At 32.4% G+C, this 17,171-nt stretch overlaps 1 protein-coding gene and 1 long non-coding RNA gene across 2 annotated transcripts in view; one reads left to right on the forward strand and one right to left on the reverse strand.

Moving 5' to 3' along the window:
* LOC139487446 (uncharacterized) overlaps nt 1-17,171 on the reverse strand; it is a 50,203-nt gene that overhangs the window by 20,986 nt on the left and 12,046 nt on the right. Inside the window, exons 2-6 of the mRNA XM_071272230.1 lie at nt 15,488-15,679; nt 13,293-13,457; nt 8,213-8,386; nt 2,489-4,106; nt 812-993 (exon numbers count right to left, since the gene is read on the reverse strand). Of these exons, the coding sequence (XP_071128331.1) occupies nt 812-993; nt 2,489-4,106; nt 8,213-8,386; nt 13,293-13,457; nt 15,488-15,679 (2,331 nt within the window). The remainder of the gene's footprint in view (nt 1-811; nt 994-2,488; nt 4,107-8,212; nt 8,387-13,292; nt 13,458-15,487; nt 15,680-17,171) is intronic.
* Nucleotides 4,386-6,329, forward strand: LOC139487445 (uncharacterized). The gene is made up of 3 exons (XR_011655825.1): nt 4,386-4,478; nt 5,255-5,382; nt 5,964-6,329. It is a non-coding gene; the product is annotated as an uncharacterized lncRNA (long non-coding RNA).

A 17,171-nucleotide genomic window follows, 5' to 3' on the forward strand; every position in this document is an offset into this window, starting at 1 on the left:
AAGAATACTGGACAGTCCGTCCGTATCACACTTGAGAACACGAACAACTTGGTGTTTTTCAACCGATCGTCACCTTAGTTGATGTACATATTCAATTTCTGGAGGGATAATAACATTTTGATTTTTTAGGTCGAAGGAAAATATCCCGTTTTTTTTTTTTTGGTTTTTGTTTTTCCTTTATATCAACGACGGTCTTCTCCGCTTCAAGATGTCTTGTTCGAGTAAAAGTTTTTCCTTAATGAATTTGAAAAAAAAGTATAATTGACCCTCGTTTCAATGTTACAACATTTGAGCAGTGATTGGGGAATGCAGAATTCAAGTGGAACACCAAATTGGTGAATTGAAATGATACAAAGTATATATTGAGTACATATATCTAAGGCCAAAACTAACAGACATGTGTCAACCGAAATAATCATTGTTTAATTAAATATCAACTACAGTAAAATATGATTTGTTCCTTTAGTTTGCCAAATTTAAACAGGACAGCTAGAAGCACAACATCTATAAGATGAAATTGTGACTTAAAGTCTATCATTTTCTTTAAAATAAATTGAAAAAAAACATGTCATTTGGACTCTGTAGGAAAGTTTTATCATTGTCGTAATTGAAAGCCATACTATCAATAATGATCTCATTTTTTTTTTGAGACGACCCTTCACATTTTACCTGTCGTAGTCGTTCTCAACTGTAGGTGTCGAGAGATGTTGAAGAGGTTTAATAGTGACTGTCTTACATATTTAATCAAAGTGACATCCTGTAAGAAATAATTTTGCTATCAATGAATAAATCAAATTGCTTATACTATTACCAGATAACATCCACGATTGCCAGTAATCATTTGTTGTTGATATTCTACTAAAGATATCAAAATCTTTGACTTTCCACCAAAATTTAAATCTTTTTTGCTGTTCAAACGTACAAAAGGGACATGTAGCTTTTAAGGACATCATAGAAGTCAAAGCAGTCTTCTTCATGCAATTCAACCTGCATCTACAAAAGAGAACATTTTGAAGTCCGACATTATGTTAGAATTTAATGTATCGGTTAGGGATTAGTAATGTTTACATTTGTTGATCATGTTTGATTGATCAGCTGTTCAACGACTTTATAAGTTACGACATTTTTAAATACTTTGGCCTCCAGTATCATTGAAGAGACATAATTTGTCAGAATGCACATCATGCGAGGACGAATTGATACAGTTTTTGTTGTACACCTGGTCCTTAATGTCGAAAAATGTTTCCTAAATATTCTATATATGATGCACTCAGAAAGCTATTGCTATAAAAAACGTTAAACAAAAATGTTTTTTTAGAAGGAATTTTTTATTGATTTGGAATAACAATTAATTTTTATCTTTGATAATAATCAAGATAATAATCGATGCATAAAATTCCACAGAATGACCACTTCAGAGGCAGCAACCAAACAACTGGTTGCCTGACTCGTCTTAAATTTCAGGATGAATATATCTAAGCCTGATCAATATTTTCATACGTGTCAGATTTTTCATATATCCCTATTTGAATTTTGAGCCAAGTCGGTCATATAGGGAGGCGGGGTCATCGGACCCATTTCTAAAACTAGATCCCTTAATTAAGTAGTTTAAAGGAGGGTCGGGGGTCTTAATCTTTTTTTACTTAATATAGGATTTCGCTATATTTTTCTATAAATGAACTTTATCTTATACTTTTAAAATACTTAAAACCAAAAACTTGGGGTCACCGTTCATTTACGCTTACAATCTGCCTTCGTAAGAAACATACATTTTTTTAAAAGTACTTTTTTTTCTGTTGAACTTATACGAGAAAAAGAGGTAATATCGAAAAAAAGAACTATATAACAGAAATCGCTAAAAAATTACAATAGTTTAGTTTAAGTACAGTTTAATAGAAAACAATGATAAAAAGTATAGGTCACCGATGATTTAAAAGAGATATTTGAATTTTAATGCAGAAAACATTGACATTTTTGCAACAAAATTTGAGCTTTTTCAATGATATTTTCATTTAAAAATCGTCCGGGCCCAAACTGTATTGATGTATTTGATCTAATTTTGTACCATATGATAAAGTAACCACTAAGAAAGTAATAAATAAAATTTGAAAAGAAAAAAAAATGTTTAATTTTTTTCTGAAATTTTCTTACTCTCAAGCCACCTTGTACAATGTATAAGATTTTTGTAAAAGCTAACGGACGACGAACTCCACGAGATGAGAAAAGGTCACTTGTTTTGGTTCATTCTAATCGCAGATTTTAGTTCAAGTTCAATTCTTAATTTTCAAAGCATAGAATGTTTTAGAGTACGTATACGCATTAATAGCCAAATGACCAAAAGAGACCTAACAAAAAGATCACCTGAAGGTCGACTTTAGGGGGATTTTTAAATTAAAACTTCTGGGATAAAAGAACATTCATCAGATTTTTTTCTCTCAATATCTTCATGCACTAATTGTTTTAAAGAGGAACTTAGAACTGTACTCACTCTATTTCCAGTACGGGAGGATTCCCAGGAACTGATTGTGCATGTTGTATAAAGTAACTAATAGACTCCTCAAATTCCACCCTTAAATACACTAAAAATCCCATTCCCTCTGCTACATCTTGAGAGGTAACTGTCAGATTTCCGGTTCCATCTGCGAGTCCGTTGAACAATTTACAAGCACTAGAGGTGAACAGATCATCCTTTAGCCAGCTCAAGTAATACTTTTCTTGCTGTTCCATTTTATGCCAATTAAATGAGTTAATCTTAGCAAATCCGTTAAAAATGTTTACTAGATAATTCATTAAACATTGTCCAGAGTCATCAACGAAAAGTTTTAAGTATCCTTCAATTCCTATTAATTTCACTAACTCAGTTGCATTTTTGATGTATGATTGAACATATTTAAAGCTATCCAACAAATCACGCAGGTCGTAAGCAACTTGTTTCGATTCATTTGCGTTTTGAAGCCATGACTGTAAATTATCAAAAAATGTAGCATTGACACTTGCAGGCAACACAGAAAGTTCACGTAGTTGATACAAACTATCAAGAGTCAACGAACTGTCAGATAACCTTTGAAAAAAATCGTCTGTATCCTGTAGAAAGGCTTCAGATTCTTCATTATATAAATCGTTTAAAAATTCTACCATTTCATTTAAAACAAGACTGTTATTATCTGGACGTATGACAAATGTTATGTTGTCCAATTCGGATAGAGGATTTGACTGCATTTCATACATAAATTCAATTTCAAAAAATCGTGTCAGAGCTATTAGATCATAAAGAGGCCCGGGAGTAGTTGTCTCCTTTGTTTTTGATTTTGCCTCCATTGTTGTCATAGTAATATTCTTGTATGCTTCTGTTGTTTCGTCTTTCTGTTCTCTGGTTGGGGGATATTTATTAAGTATAGCTTTGACGTAAAATTCACTTCCATTCATGCATGTGGAATTAGAATTTTGCAAGCTATCTATAACGGTGTAAAGTGTAGAGGCATAGATAAACGCGACATTGTTTTCTATATATCGAACAAAGTTAGTTTCGTACCATTTCTTTTTATAGTCACCTGTATCCTTAAAAGCTGATACTGGTGTAATATTAACTTGCAGAAGATTATAGATATCATTTGTGACAAAATTAAGACATTTCCAAGAAAAAATAAGACCAGAAGGATCACCGGGGCCTTTAGTTAAACTATACGACACAGAACGAGCATCAAATTCTGCGAGTCCTTCACCAATAGTCCTGCCGGCTCCACCTTTTATAAATGCATGTGGTGGGGGTTGTTCTATTTTTACAAACATTGATTCTTCCATCCAGTCTGTCATGTTTGCAGGATATCCTATTCTTGCATACAAACGATAATATCCTATTTCATGTTGTCCTCGGTTGAACTTGAACTTTACACCGATTTCATTTCCTCCAATCTGCACTTCTGTATTATCAGTTATATTAGTTATTTTGTATAATGCAAAATAATTGTGAAAAATAGTTCCCGTTGTAAACTTGTTTTTCGTCAGAAGGTATATATCTACTTGTGCTGAGGTATAGATTGACATAGCATTTTCTATTTTGAGAAATTTGTCGCTAAAGATTTGAGATGAAATACTTTCAGGCACTTCTGCAAATTATAGCAAAGATACATTAAAAGGTATTAAAAACAAAAATAGGCAAAGGAGAATAGAAATATAGCAAAAAGGTAAACACAAGTATCGATTTCCAAAGTAAATTAGAGAGAGAAAAGAGGGACGATGTATATTTTCTGTCCTTCAATCACGATTGACTCAACTTGTAAAATTACTTGTTAACTTTAATTTTCGTCCTGAATCCACATGAGCTATCTGCCATTTGGCGTTAATAAAATAAAACAGATAAATAACAATCGAATGCTAACCTCATTGGTTGATATCTTTGGCGGAAGTACATGTGATACATCCTCATTCTTTCAATATCCAAGCTGTGGGAAGGTCGTGCTCCACGTGTTGTCGGCAAAGTAACTATATTTTTTAACTTTTCTTACATTTGCCTTGGTGGCTTTAAGACCTTGGTGGTCATTTATATATGCCTTGGTGGCAAAAGACCTAGGTGGTCATTTATATATGCCTTGGTGGCAATAGACCTAGGTGGTCATTTTTATATGCCTTGGTGGCAATAGACCTAGGTGGTCATTTTTATGATTTTTTACATTTGCCTTGATGGTAGCAATGAATTAAAAATACTAGCCTTGGGGGCGTCAAGACCTTGGTGGTCATTTATATTTGCCTTGGCGGCTTCTTGATAGAACTAGATGGTAATGTTTGACCTTGGTGGCAAAAATGTTTTGGGATTTAGACCTTAATAGGTAGTTATTATCAACCCAGGTGGTCAGATATTTGTTATGCCGTGCGCCGGTTAAACGCAGGGCAAAGTGCTATCGCTATATAAAATATATGTGGAAGTGGGGGCTCTGGCCATTTTGGAAAATTGTAGTTGAAAGGAGAATAATAAATTGTTTATAGGGTAAATAGTTTCTTTTGTTACTTTTGACTGTGTTGTGGACTTTTCATTTATTTTTACATCGTACATACTGATAGAGATGCTATTTAAAGACTTTGTTAGAAAAGAATAGAATTATTGAGAAAGTGGAATAATTTAGTGTGACATGTCACTTGATATTCATGTTTTTTATCGGAGTGATGTGTATTGAATTATAAGGTGTCTTCGTCGAGGTCCGCGTTCAGCGGTCTGTTTGATTGTTCATAGAATTGAATAGAATGTTTTTGTTTTCAGATGGTGTTACCTACAGCTTTGACAGGGTGACGAATGAAGGAGAAGTAATATGACATTGCACGATGATTCATGTCAATGAATTCGAACAACCTTTTTAAAAGGAAAGGATTTTTTCTAATCAGAATATGGTGAGAACAAATTACAATTGAAGTAATGTTTTGATTTCTGAAAATAGGAAAATAATGAATGGGAAAAATATTGATACTACACTTAATTATGTATGTCTGTGTTGAGAAAGGCAGAAGATGCCAATATGGCACGGTACTAAAAAAAAAAAATCTGTGATGGAAGCAGCTTTATGTTCAAATGAACCTATTTAAAAGTAATGCTAATATTTTTTCCGTAATTTCATGATGTTTTCTATTGATTGTGTATTTAATTTCATTGATGTGTTGAAATATGTCACAAAAATCTGTTTGTCATGGGAGATTAAATAATGGTTGCAATATTTTTGTTTTGTTTTGTTTTATCTAAATTAATAGATAAATATAATGTTGAATGATTTTGTATACTAGTACAAATGTATACTTAAATTTTATGTATGGTTAAATTTTTTAATTTAAATTTCTTTGTCTACAGTTCGAGGGACACTGATTCCCTAGTGGTTTTCCACGTGGATTGTAGGCAAAGGGATTTTTCCTTTTCAAAGTGTGACTAATGCTGTCTTTAGTACAAATAAACATTTTGTTATTGGTTAATATATTTTCAGCAGACATGTGAAGAATCGAGTGGAAATACAATTGTCAATGTTCCTGATTATGAAGTAAAGAGTGTGTTTGATTCAACAACAGTAAAGAAAGAGACAAGCCAGCATAGTTTACACTTGGAGGTTAAGTCCCTTTGCTTACAAGCTTTCCACATGCTGAAGATGTTATTAGAATAATGACAATGTTCATTTTGATATGAGTTCATTGCCTTAACTCAACTTTTAAAAGTCCGTATGTGGTCAAATTCATGAGAATTTATTGAATTATGAACGATTTATAAAGAACTGTTTACATGCATCTTTAAATGTTTAGAAGTGTTTTAACGTAATTTTAAAAGGAATAATATTTAATAAAAGTGTTGAATTTGTTTTGAGTATTGGGAATACTATTCCTTAAGGGAAAGCCTTGCTAGTGGTGTATTTTGAGATTGGCCTGCAAATATGCTGTATAGACTATAGAGTTTTCTATGCCCATAACTTAACATGAACTGGATGCAAGATTATATCAATCACTGAGGATATGTGTATAACCTCATTGGTTGATATCTTTGGCGGAAGTACATGTGATACATCCTCATTCTTTCAATATCCAAGTGGTGGTTGGTTTAAGGGCTATGTTTGGTCAGGCAATACATATTGCCTGTTTGGGTTGATGAGGTTCTTGATAAGTTCCCCCCTCTCCCACCCATAAGTACCAAAATGTGGATATGTTTTTATATTTATATTTCAATATTGGTATTACATGTATGCATTTTGGGTTGATGAGCACGAGACAACATTAGAAAAACATGAGCATTACCATGGGATCATGTTGACAAAACAAACCTTCGCTTTATCGATTTTCAAGGGAAAGGTTAATTAGGGCAAGTGTATTGGCATGTTTGTGTTTGCTTTTTCGTTACAATGGTAAAAATAAGATTATATATCTCTGATGACAAAAATTTTGATTATAATGCTTCATTTATGAGCTCCAGAGTAGTTTTATAACTGAAAAACAACTGTGCACTATATCTAGTGAGCTCTTCTGCATTGCATTGTGCATTGTAGTCCACATTTTGGTTTCTGAAACGTTAAGATATTATCTTGTATTCGGTTCTTTCCTCTAGAGTTTTCTATGCCCATAACTTAACATGAACTGGATGCAAGATTATATCAATCACTGAGGATATGTGTAATTCGTCGGAAGTTCAGGTAGTGTTTTTTTACAGTACGATAACAACGTACGGAATATTTCAGACTTTTATAACATGAATGAACAATAATGCCAAATATTTATACCCTCTGTTATTATTTCAAATCAATATTATTTTTAGAAAAATTCTGATTAATTATGAAATCAACATTTTCCTATATAAATGGAATGTCGCTAGGTAAACTCAATTTGCGACAGTAAAATCTACGTTTTACGAAGGCCAAGCTTAAAATACAATACAGTTAACTCCATTCTAATGCCACATATTAAATTAAATTTCATTTAAAAAATATTTTGGCTTAAAAATGCCATAAATGAAAAAGTCCGCGAAACTGTTGCATCGTCTTTAGCATCTAAACAATGTGACGTCATATACTCTGGATGTCAAACATGAATACTAAACGTATTTTTACTTTTCGTACGCTTCAGAATGGTTTCAATATAGACAAATAGAAGATTTTGAGGCTAAAAATGTGACAATCTTGTTTATTTTTTGAGAAAATATATACCCCAAAAAAATCGGAATTCAAAATGGTGGCTTTCTTAGTTACGGACTGGTAGAACGTGGAATCTAACCCCTCAAAATATTTGTCAACGTCAAATGAAATTTATCGTTACAAACTTATTGCATTAGAATGGAATGTCCATGGCCACAGATCGTTCATTGATTAGTAGATTATGGATGAATCATGAAAAAACAGGCGATGCACACCCTCTTTTTATAATTCGGTATATATTACCTGTGTTGTTGTGACTTGTTGCTTTTGTATTGTTTTAATCTAGGTTTTTTTCTGAATGAATTTATCACATCTGAATATATGTCTCAAATTTTCACAACAATAAATCAAGCAATGCAATATATTCTCCACAGTTCTCTCCTTATCAAAATCTTATTTACTAATTTTCAGAGGGTATTTGTTATGCAACTATACAAACATAACGTGTTTTTTTAATGTGTCAGGAACCTAGGGTACAGGCAAATAATTAGTTATGAAGACGCAATATTGATTGACATAGAACCTCATTGTAAGTTCATTTCTGTTAGTACTAGTATTCCTACCTCTGCAATTTCCCTCAGTTTGATTTTGTCCGTTGCAATAAGGGCCTCCACATATATTAACTGGATTGTCACATTTTCGTGAGCGTAGATAAATACCATTTCCGTACTTGCCAGAATTAGGTGTTATACACTCACTCCAAGCTCCCCATTCTCCCCATTGTCCCGCTATAGGTTCTAGAAGGTAAAAAACATAAAATGCAGTTTATATTTTACTTTTATTGCATGATCATTGCTAATTTTGGTTCCTAGCAGTGAATGTTGAATTTGCTTTATTTAAAAAAAACCGGTGTTTTCAAATTGGATCTTGTTTTTGTTGGAAAATTTACATGTTCCGCTGTCTCATGTATTTTTGTGATGACTTAGGATTGTAAATGAGACCTAAATTATCTACTATTATACAATGTTTTGGATTGGAAATACATGTGAAAGTTGTAGAAAAGTCATATTTTTTTAATATAAAATTGTAACATAAAAGAGTCCTTAGATTTCATCAGTTCATGTACCATAAAAGATCTTTGATTTTTTCCAGTATCCATATCTGATTCATAGCACCTCTAGAACATGTGGTTATACAGAAATTGAAATTTTAAGAAAACATTGAAAAGACCTGAAAATAGTCAGAATGTCTCCTTGGTAATTTGGTGAGTGCTGACTTATACTGATAATTCCTTATTAAAAAGGGACGAAAGATACCAAAGGGACAGTCAAACTCATAAATCGAATATAAACTGACAACGCCATGGCTTAAAATGAAAAAGACAAACAGACAAACAATAGTACACATGACACAACATAGAAAACTAAAGAATAAACAACACGAACCCCACCAAAAACTAGAGGTGATCTCAGGTGCTCCTGAAGTGTAAGCAGATCCTGCTCCATATGTGGCATCCGTCGTGTTGCTTATGTGATAAAAAATCCGGTAAATAGACTAATTCGTTAGGTCACATTCATTAAAGGGAAGGGGATTGTAGTTACGACGTAAGGAACATATCCGATAACATTGTTATTATCAAAGACAATATTATATAACTCTTTGATTAGTATTAACCTTGATCTATCAATAGGGATGAGTAGATGACTTAGAAACCAAGAAATAAAAGAATATTTACAAATGCATTAAGTCACCACTTTTTGTTTAGGGGGGGGGGGGGAGGGGGTGATTTCAGACTTAAAATAAATTAAAAATATTTAGATGTTATATTATTACAATTTATTAACCAACTAAGTGCATTATTGCCAAACGTGACTTTATTAAAAATTACTTATTTTCTGTAATGGCCCTGTTTTTCTGTAATGGCCCTGCTTTTTTCTGTAATGGCCCTGTTTTTTTCTGTAATGGCCCTTTTTTTTATGTAATGGCCCTGTTTTTTCTGTAATGGCCCTATTTTTCTGTAATGGCCTCGTTTTTTTCTGTAATGGTCCTGTTTTTCTGTAATGGCCCTGTATTAATGCCAAGTTTGTCTGTATTAAGCCCTGTTAGGGTTTTTAATGAAGTTAATAAAACTAAGTTGTAAAGAGTATAATACCTTTTTGTATTTTATTTAATTTAGTAACCAGCAACCAACATTAAAGAACCATATAAAGGAATCACTGTTCATCCTGTTTTTTAACACACATCTCTTTCAACTCAATATCTTGGATATTTGGTATATTTAATGCTTTATAATGGTGAAGTACAAATTATTTTGTTCAAACTAAACTTAATTAAAAGACTAAATTAGTACATCAAGTTAGCAGCAACACATACACTTTTGGTCAGTTGGTTAATAAATGTATTAAGCAATGGGTGTTTGTATAATGGCCCTGTTATATGTCCTCGGTCAGTAATAATGGCCTTGGATGTCTGTAATAGCCCTCGGCATTGCCTCGGGCCATAACAGACTTCCTCGACCATTATTACATACCTTGGACATATAACAGGGCCATTATAAAAACACCCATTCATTAATACTATATAAATGCTCCAACGAAAAAACTTTTATTTCAATCGAAAATAACAAAGGCTGATCAGTATACTTTTTTTGATAAAGAAGAAAAGTATGCACATTATTTTCTATACTATTCATATTTGACCAGATTTTGTCAGGAAACTTATGATCTCTTCAACAGTAGTTTAAAACCACACTATTTGTTTTTATGTAAAACAATATCTTATAAAATATCTGTAAATATATTGTTATCTACAAGTCATATTATGGATCCGAGCAGAGCACACACATCATTGATGTCTGCAATATTTTCGAAGATGAGGTTAACAAGTGGACTCGAATATATATAAATTATTATGTCCAATGTTTCAATTACAGAATACTGACAAAAACTATTCTTATTACAGGGCACTTTTACATTTGTATACGTTTTTAACTTGAATCAGCTGATTATTTACCTTTATATTGAATTGGACTCTTAGACAACTTTATTACTAGCAAATAGATACATGGATATACGAAGATGTGGTATGAGTGCGAATGAGACAACTCTCTGTTGAAGTTACGCGGACAAATCATGAATGATCTGAGGTAAGTACCAGCATTTATGACAAATGAGACGACTGTTATTTGGAAAGTATCAATTTCCACAACCTTAGAAGCAAGATACAAACTGCAACTGCATATTGGATATACATTTCCCAACTTTTTCAGTATTCAAGAGCTTATAGCTGCTACTTCAACCTTGTACAATGTCACCAGTGTCTGAATGTTGATGTACCAGGGGTATTTGAAACATATCGTTCTTTTTCTAAAAATGGTCGTCGGAAGGTACCAAGACCTTAGTGGTAAATATTCCGTATCAACGTAAAATAAATACACAATGGTCTTGATATATAAATTATGGGTACTGACGTTGTTACCATCTTATTAACGTGTTAGCATTCTTTTATTTGTCTTTTGGAATATTACTTTTACTGTTTCTATTTATTAAACAAAAAGGTTGTGGTAAACTATCTAATCACATTGCTTCGGCACCTCAATGATTTAAAACATAACTCTCTTTAATTCACCGTTATTAAAACAAGTGTCATATAAAGAATAATGTTTATACATTTTTAGGGTAAACCTTTGTTGGATTAGAAAATCTTAAAAAATCTTGTTCTCCTTTGATCAGATTTATCTTCATAGCATTGTGGATAAAGGTTTAAAATATTCAACGAAAGATCTGTTTTCCATAAATACTTACTGCATATTTTTCTGACTGTGTCTACTCCAAGATTATCAATATGTAGTTTCACAAAAACGAAGAAATCCGGCTTTGATTGCTTATAGCATTAATTTTAAATTTAAAGGTGGTCTGTGAAGCACTAGGAAGATACAGCAATATAATGTTGTTTGTCAGGACCATCGTGTAGTTTATGTACTTTTTACAGTAAAGGAAGATCCAGTTATTTAAATTATCCAGGATGTCATTTTGGTATCTTGGTAACTTGGTAAGTGCTGTGAGGGTATATGTTGAATAAACCAACTATATTTAAGAACTAATTTGATTAAGAGTGATCTGATTTGAGCAAATGATATCTTATATCATACAACGGCATTATCGGAATCTATACTCTATACATATTAAAGTTCAAAATAAACTTGATCGCTGAATATGATATATTAGAAAAAAAATTGAAGAAATCTGTTCTAAAAGAAAGTTCGATTAAAAGTACAGTTTGTTTTCTAATAAATAAGATTATACGGAAATAAACTTATACTGAGAATTCATGATTAATAAATACAACATAATATAACTCTTTAATTAGTATTAAACAAACTCATCATAGATGCCAGGATTAAAATTTTATATCCACGCCAAACGCGCGTTTCGTCTACAAAAGATTCATCAGTGACTCTCGAATCTAAAAAAGTTAAAAAGGCCAAATAAAGTACGAAATGGAAGAGCATTGAGAACCAACAATTCCTAAAAGTTTTGCCAAACATATATAAATCAATGGGGATGAATAGATGACTTAAAATTCACAATTTTATGAATGGAATATCTGAATGAAAATAAATTATAAATTTTCAAATAAAAAATTATTACAATATATTGTTCAAACGAAAAAGCTTCAATTACAACGAAACAAAAACAAAATCTAATCAGTATAAGTTGTGAATATAAAGAAAAGTATGCACATTATTTTCTATATTATTCCAAGGATTTTTATAGTTAGATCTTACTATACAAATCCTTGATTATTCATATTTGACCAGATTATTTCAAGAAACTTCAACAGAATTTTTTTTTTAATTGAATGACAATATCTTATATAATATCTGTAATTATATTGTTATCTACAAGTCACATTATGGGTCCGAGGAGAGCATACAAATCATTGATGTCTGCAGTATTTTCGAAGATGAAGTGAATAAGAGTAGACACCAATATATATAAATCAGTATGTCCAATGTTATTTTCAATTTTAAAGAAATGTTGACAATTATTAATAAGTCTTATTATAGGACACTTAAATATGTGTAAAAGTTTTTAATTTAAATCTGCTGATTATTTCTCTTTATTATCAGTGGCGTTTGACTTGGTACATTAAGATAAACTAACACTCTTAGACAACTATGAAAATAGCAATTAAATATGCTCAGATGTGGTTTGAGTGTCAATAAGACAACCCAATCCAAGTCATAATTTGTAATCGTCAACCATTATAGGATAAAGTACTGTTTTCAACACGGAACTTTTGCTCACACCAAACTATGAATGGCCCACAAAATGACTAGTATAAAACCGTTCAAACAGAAAAAAACAACGGTCTTATCTATTTTAAATACTAGAACGAGAAACACTTATGAACCCATCAGAAAACGACAACCAGGTTCCTTTGATAAATAAATCATATTACATATTCCTTTGATCTTAATTCATTTAGGATTTGCACAACATGACTACTGCCCTTTTGATATAATTACTTCATTTAGTTATAGATTTTAAAATTAAATTATATTGTAGCTGCTACTTAGACATTGGAAACGTCACCAGTGTCATTAGAAAGTTGATGAAACAGTATGTAAATGAAAATCTCGTGCTTGTTCGAAAAAGGTTCTTTGGAAGGTACTAAAAGTCCGTGTTGATAGATACTTACTGCATTGTTTTGTGAGTTCGTCTACTCCAATATTAACAGTACAATGTATACCACCATTGCATGGTGTGGGATTATGACACTTTCGTCTTCTGAATGTTTGTTTTAAACATTTTTGAGAGCAATCATCCCATTCACTCCAATCTGTGTAACCGCCATTAATTGTATCTAAATAATGAATTACACTAATTATTTGTAAATAGCATCATCCCTCATTCTATTAAATTAAGGATAATAATATTAGTATTGCTGACGTAAGTATCGGTATAATAGATATGTAGGACTCTAAAGTGCGATGGTACTCTAAATTGCGATTATCACGCTTAAGTTCGATGGTCTATGCTAAAATACGATGGTGTCTCACGCTAAAGTGCGATGGTATATCTCGCTAAAGTGCGATGGACCAAAAGGGTAAGATTTTAGGGATTAAAACATCGAGGTTAAAAAATAGTCTTTTTACAAAAGATAATTGGTGTAGATTGCCGTTTACACAGTCTATCATTAATTATCACAAAATTAGATTATTGTTGGAACACTCTTTTTAAGCGTTTATGTAAACGAGAGAGAAAGAGGCGATGTTCGCTGACTTTTCTTCTTTGTAAAGTGACCACACAAACATGTTGTTCACGCATGAAAACAAGTACTTTTATTTTACCGACGTTACTATCCAATAAAATCGACAATATTTAAACGTGAACTGCAAAGTAAACTGCAACATAAACAATTATTTAAACGTATATCTGTTCGCTTCCAGCAGTAAACATGATATTCATGCGAATACACGTTTGTATCGATATACTAGTAGTGAAATGGTCACGAAAAACACCAAACATTTGCCTCAGCCGACAAAGCACGATCAGGTTTAAATTAATTCAGCCAATGGCATTTGGTTTTGAAGGTGTTTATAAAATATTTGTAATTTATCTTCCAATGTGTTCAAGTTTTAGTTTGTATAAACGACTGTTAACATCATAATCAAACTACGTTTTTGCGTCTATATTTTCCCGGACCATTGCACTTTAGAGTATAAAAGCATCGTAGTTTAGCGTAGACCATTGTACTTTAGCGAGACCATCGTACTTTTGTGTCTCCATCGTACTTTAGTCCTACATATATACATTAGACGTTTTATTCAGTACGGAATTACCAAAACTGTTGAAAGGGACACAACTTGTATTTCCCAACAATCTTGTTTCAATGCATACAATGGGAGGCATCTCTAATTGTACCCATTTGATCACGTCTTGTTCTAGATTTCCGACCCCTTGTTACTTCATCCGGTTTTTGATAAGCATTTGGTTGAAGCAGATAGCATGTTCCCCCAACATTTTGTTACATTTTGGGTTTTCTTTTCTTTATCATTTTTACTAGTATAGGGTTCAGGTGCTTCGTATTGACACTTTGTTAATTGTAGCTTATTGATACCGTGTTTAGTATAACTGTATTTTAGTGCATTATTATAATTAAGCACCTATTGCTAAACACTATATGTCGTCAATTCTAACGTATATCTTTTGATTTTTTTTAAGTCGTTTTAGTGTCGTTCTGTATTAGAATAGTGAAAGTAAAAATGTTTTTTTGGACTTTTTGTATAAAACAATTCGCTTATCAGAAAAGACCCTAAAATCCATTTCATGAAAGAAGGAAAAAATCATAACAAATATTCATGTATAAACTTTGGACTGATTAACTTAATTTTGTTAGATTATATTGATATAAGTTAAAGAAGATCATATTTTCAATGTGTTTGTTATTATGTATTTTATCATTGACATACCTATATGATCAAAACAGAGTTAAGGCACTTTAAAAGTGTACATACTAGTAAAAGTATTTATAAGTTCACATATCCAATAAAATTTTCAACCCACTATTTAGAAGATTATTTCGTTTATTTCTTCAGAACAAATGTCCACCATTTTTTCATGTTCATGAAATAAAATAGACACACGATTTGATATGTACCTGTCATTTCAACAAGGCAACTTCAAATTGTCTAGATCTAATTATCATACAAGAAGACATAAAATACCCGCAGAAAGTTTTGGGGAGATTTGTGTTGTTCATACTATTTTTTTTAATGCAGTGTTAAATAGACATTCAAGTTTTGTTTTCTTCATTGTTATGTCGATCTATCCTCACCTTGTGTGTTATAATTGTTCCTTTTGTATCGTGATTTACTTTTTACAGCGACTTACCGTTTGTTAGCAAACATTGTCTTGTATCTAGATCGTTACTGCGAGTAATCGTTCCAGTTGTCGTGTCGTTTGTTACATTTTGTCTTGTCTGTATTCCGTGGCAGTTTTGATCCGGACTTGAACTATCTTTATTACACAATGACCAAGGGGTCCATGTAAATATTATTTCAGCTTCAGAGATAACTATTAGATCTACAAATAAAAGATATAGTAACTGTTGTTTGTGTGTAAATTCGATATGCTACCGTTGATAGTAGAAATAGGTCAAAGCAACGATCGTAATTCATAAATATAAGACCGATGGACGACAACACCAAGGACAAATATAAGACTAAGAGAATAAACCTCTACAAGACTCCACACAATACTGCACAGAATCTTACGATTCAGCAACACAAGTTTAAATTGAGGTATGTATTTATTAATGCTAGATCAAGTTCGATAACGACCAATCAAGGAACATGTATCTAAGACTATCATCTTTCCTTGTGTGAAAGAGGGACGAAAGATACCAAAGGGACAGTCAAACTCATCAATCTAAAACAAACTGACAACCCATGGCTAAAAATGAAAAGGACAAACAAACAACAGCACGCATGACACAACATAAAAAATTAAAGAATTAACAACACGAACCCCACCAAAAAACTAGGGGTGATCTCAGGTGCTCCGGAAGGGTACGCAGATCCTGCTCCACATGTGGCACCCGTCGTGTTGCTTATATGATAACAAATTCGGTAAATAGTCTAATTTGGTAGGTCACATTCATGAAAGGGAAGGGGATTGTAGTTACGACGTAAGGAACATATCCGATATCATTTGTGAAACGTTCCATAACGGTCAACCAACTCATGATGGCGTCCGTAAAATTTACGAAGGGATGATTTCAACTTCACCGTTTGGAACTCTTGGTTTAATAGCTTCCTTGTGAGCAGCAACCCTCTATCAAGAAAATCATGATAGGAAATGCAATCAATTGGGAGATATATACCCCGTATGCAGGTGCTGCTGGAATGTTGCTACTTAGAAATGGAAAATTCACAATTGGAAAGCTGAAATCATCTCTTTTGTTGTAAAGTTTGTCAATTTTTAGATGTAAGTCAAGATGTATGGCCTACTTAACTGTATCTGAAGTATCCTTTATCTCTAGCTCGATTGGATAGATGCGTTCCACATAGTCACCAAATTTTGAATTATGTAGTGAAAGAACATCATCTTTGTAGTAAAAGTAGAGTTACAGAAGTTCCTGCATAAAGTCAGCCTCATAATAATAAAGGAACAAGTCGGCAAGTACATGTAGAGGGGCACATTTTGTGCCAATTGGAATGCCGACAGTCTGTTGAAAAACACGTCCTCCGAACGTAACAAATATGTTGTCAATCAAGAAATCAAGCATCTTGATAATATCAGTTTCAGAGAATTTTTTCAATGAAACATTTACGGTATGAGACTTATCTTAATAGGAGAAACACGACGAGAGTCACTTAAAGAGCAGGATCTGCTTATCTTTTCTAATCACCGTCAATTATATTGAGAAATGAATGTTTATAATTCGTTTAAAATAATGGTTTTATTAAGTTTATTTATAAATCTTCTTTACAGATAAGGAGATGTGGTATGATTACAAATGAAAAACTATTCACTAGAGCTGACATGCCTTTGATGTAAGCAATGTTATTCCTCC

Source organism: Mytilus edulis, chromosome 9, assembly GCF_963676685.1.
Source record: "Mytilus edulis chromosome 9, xbMytEdul2.2, whole genome shotgun sequence".
Classification (NCBI taxonomy): Eukaryota; Metazoa; Mollusca; class Bivalvia; order Mytilida; family Mytilidae; genus Mytilus; species Mytilus edulis.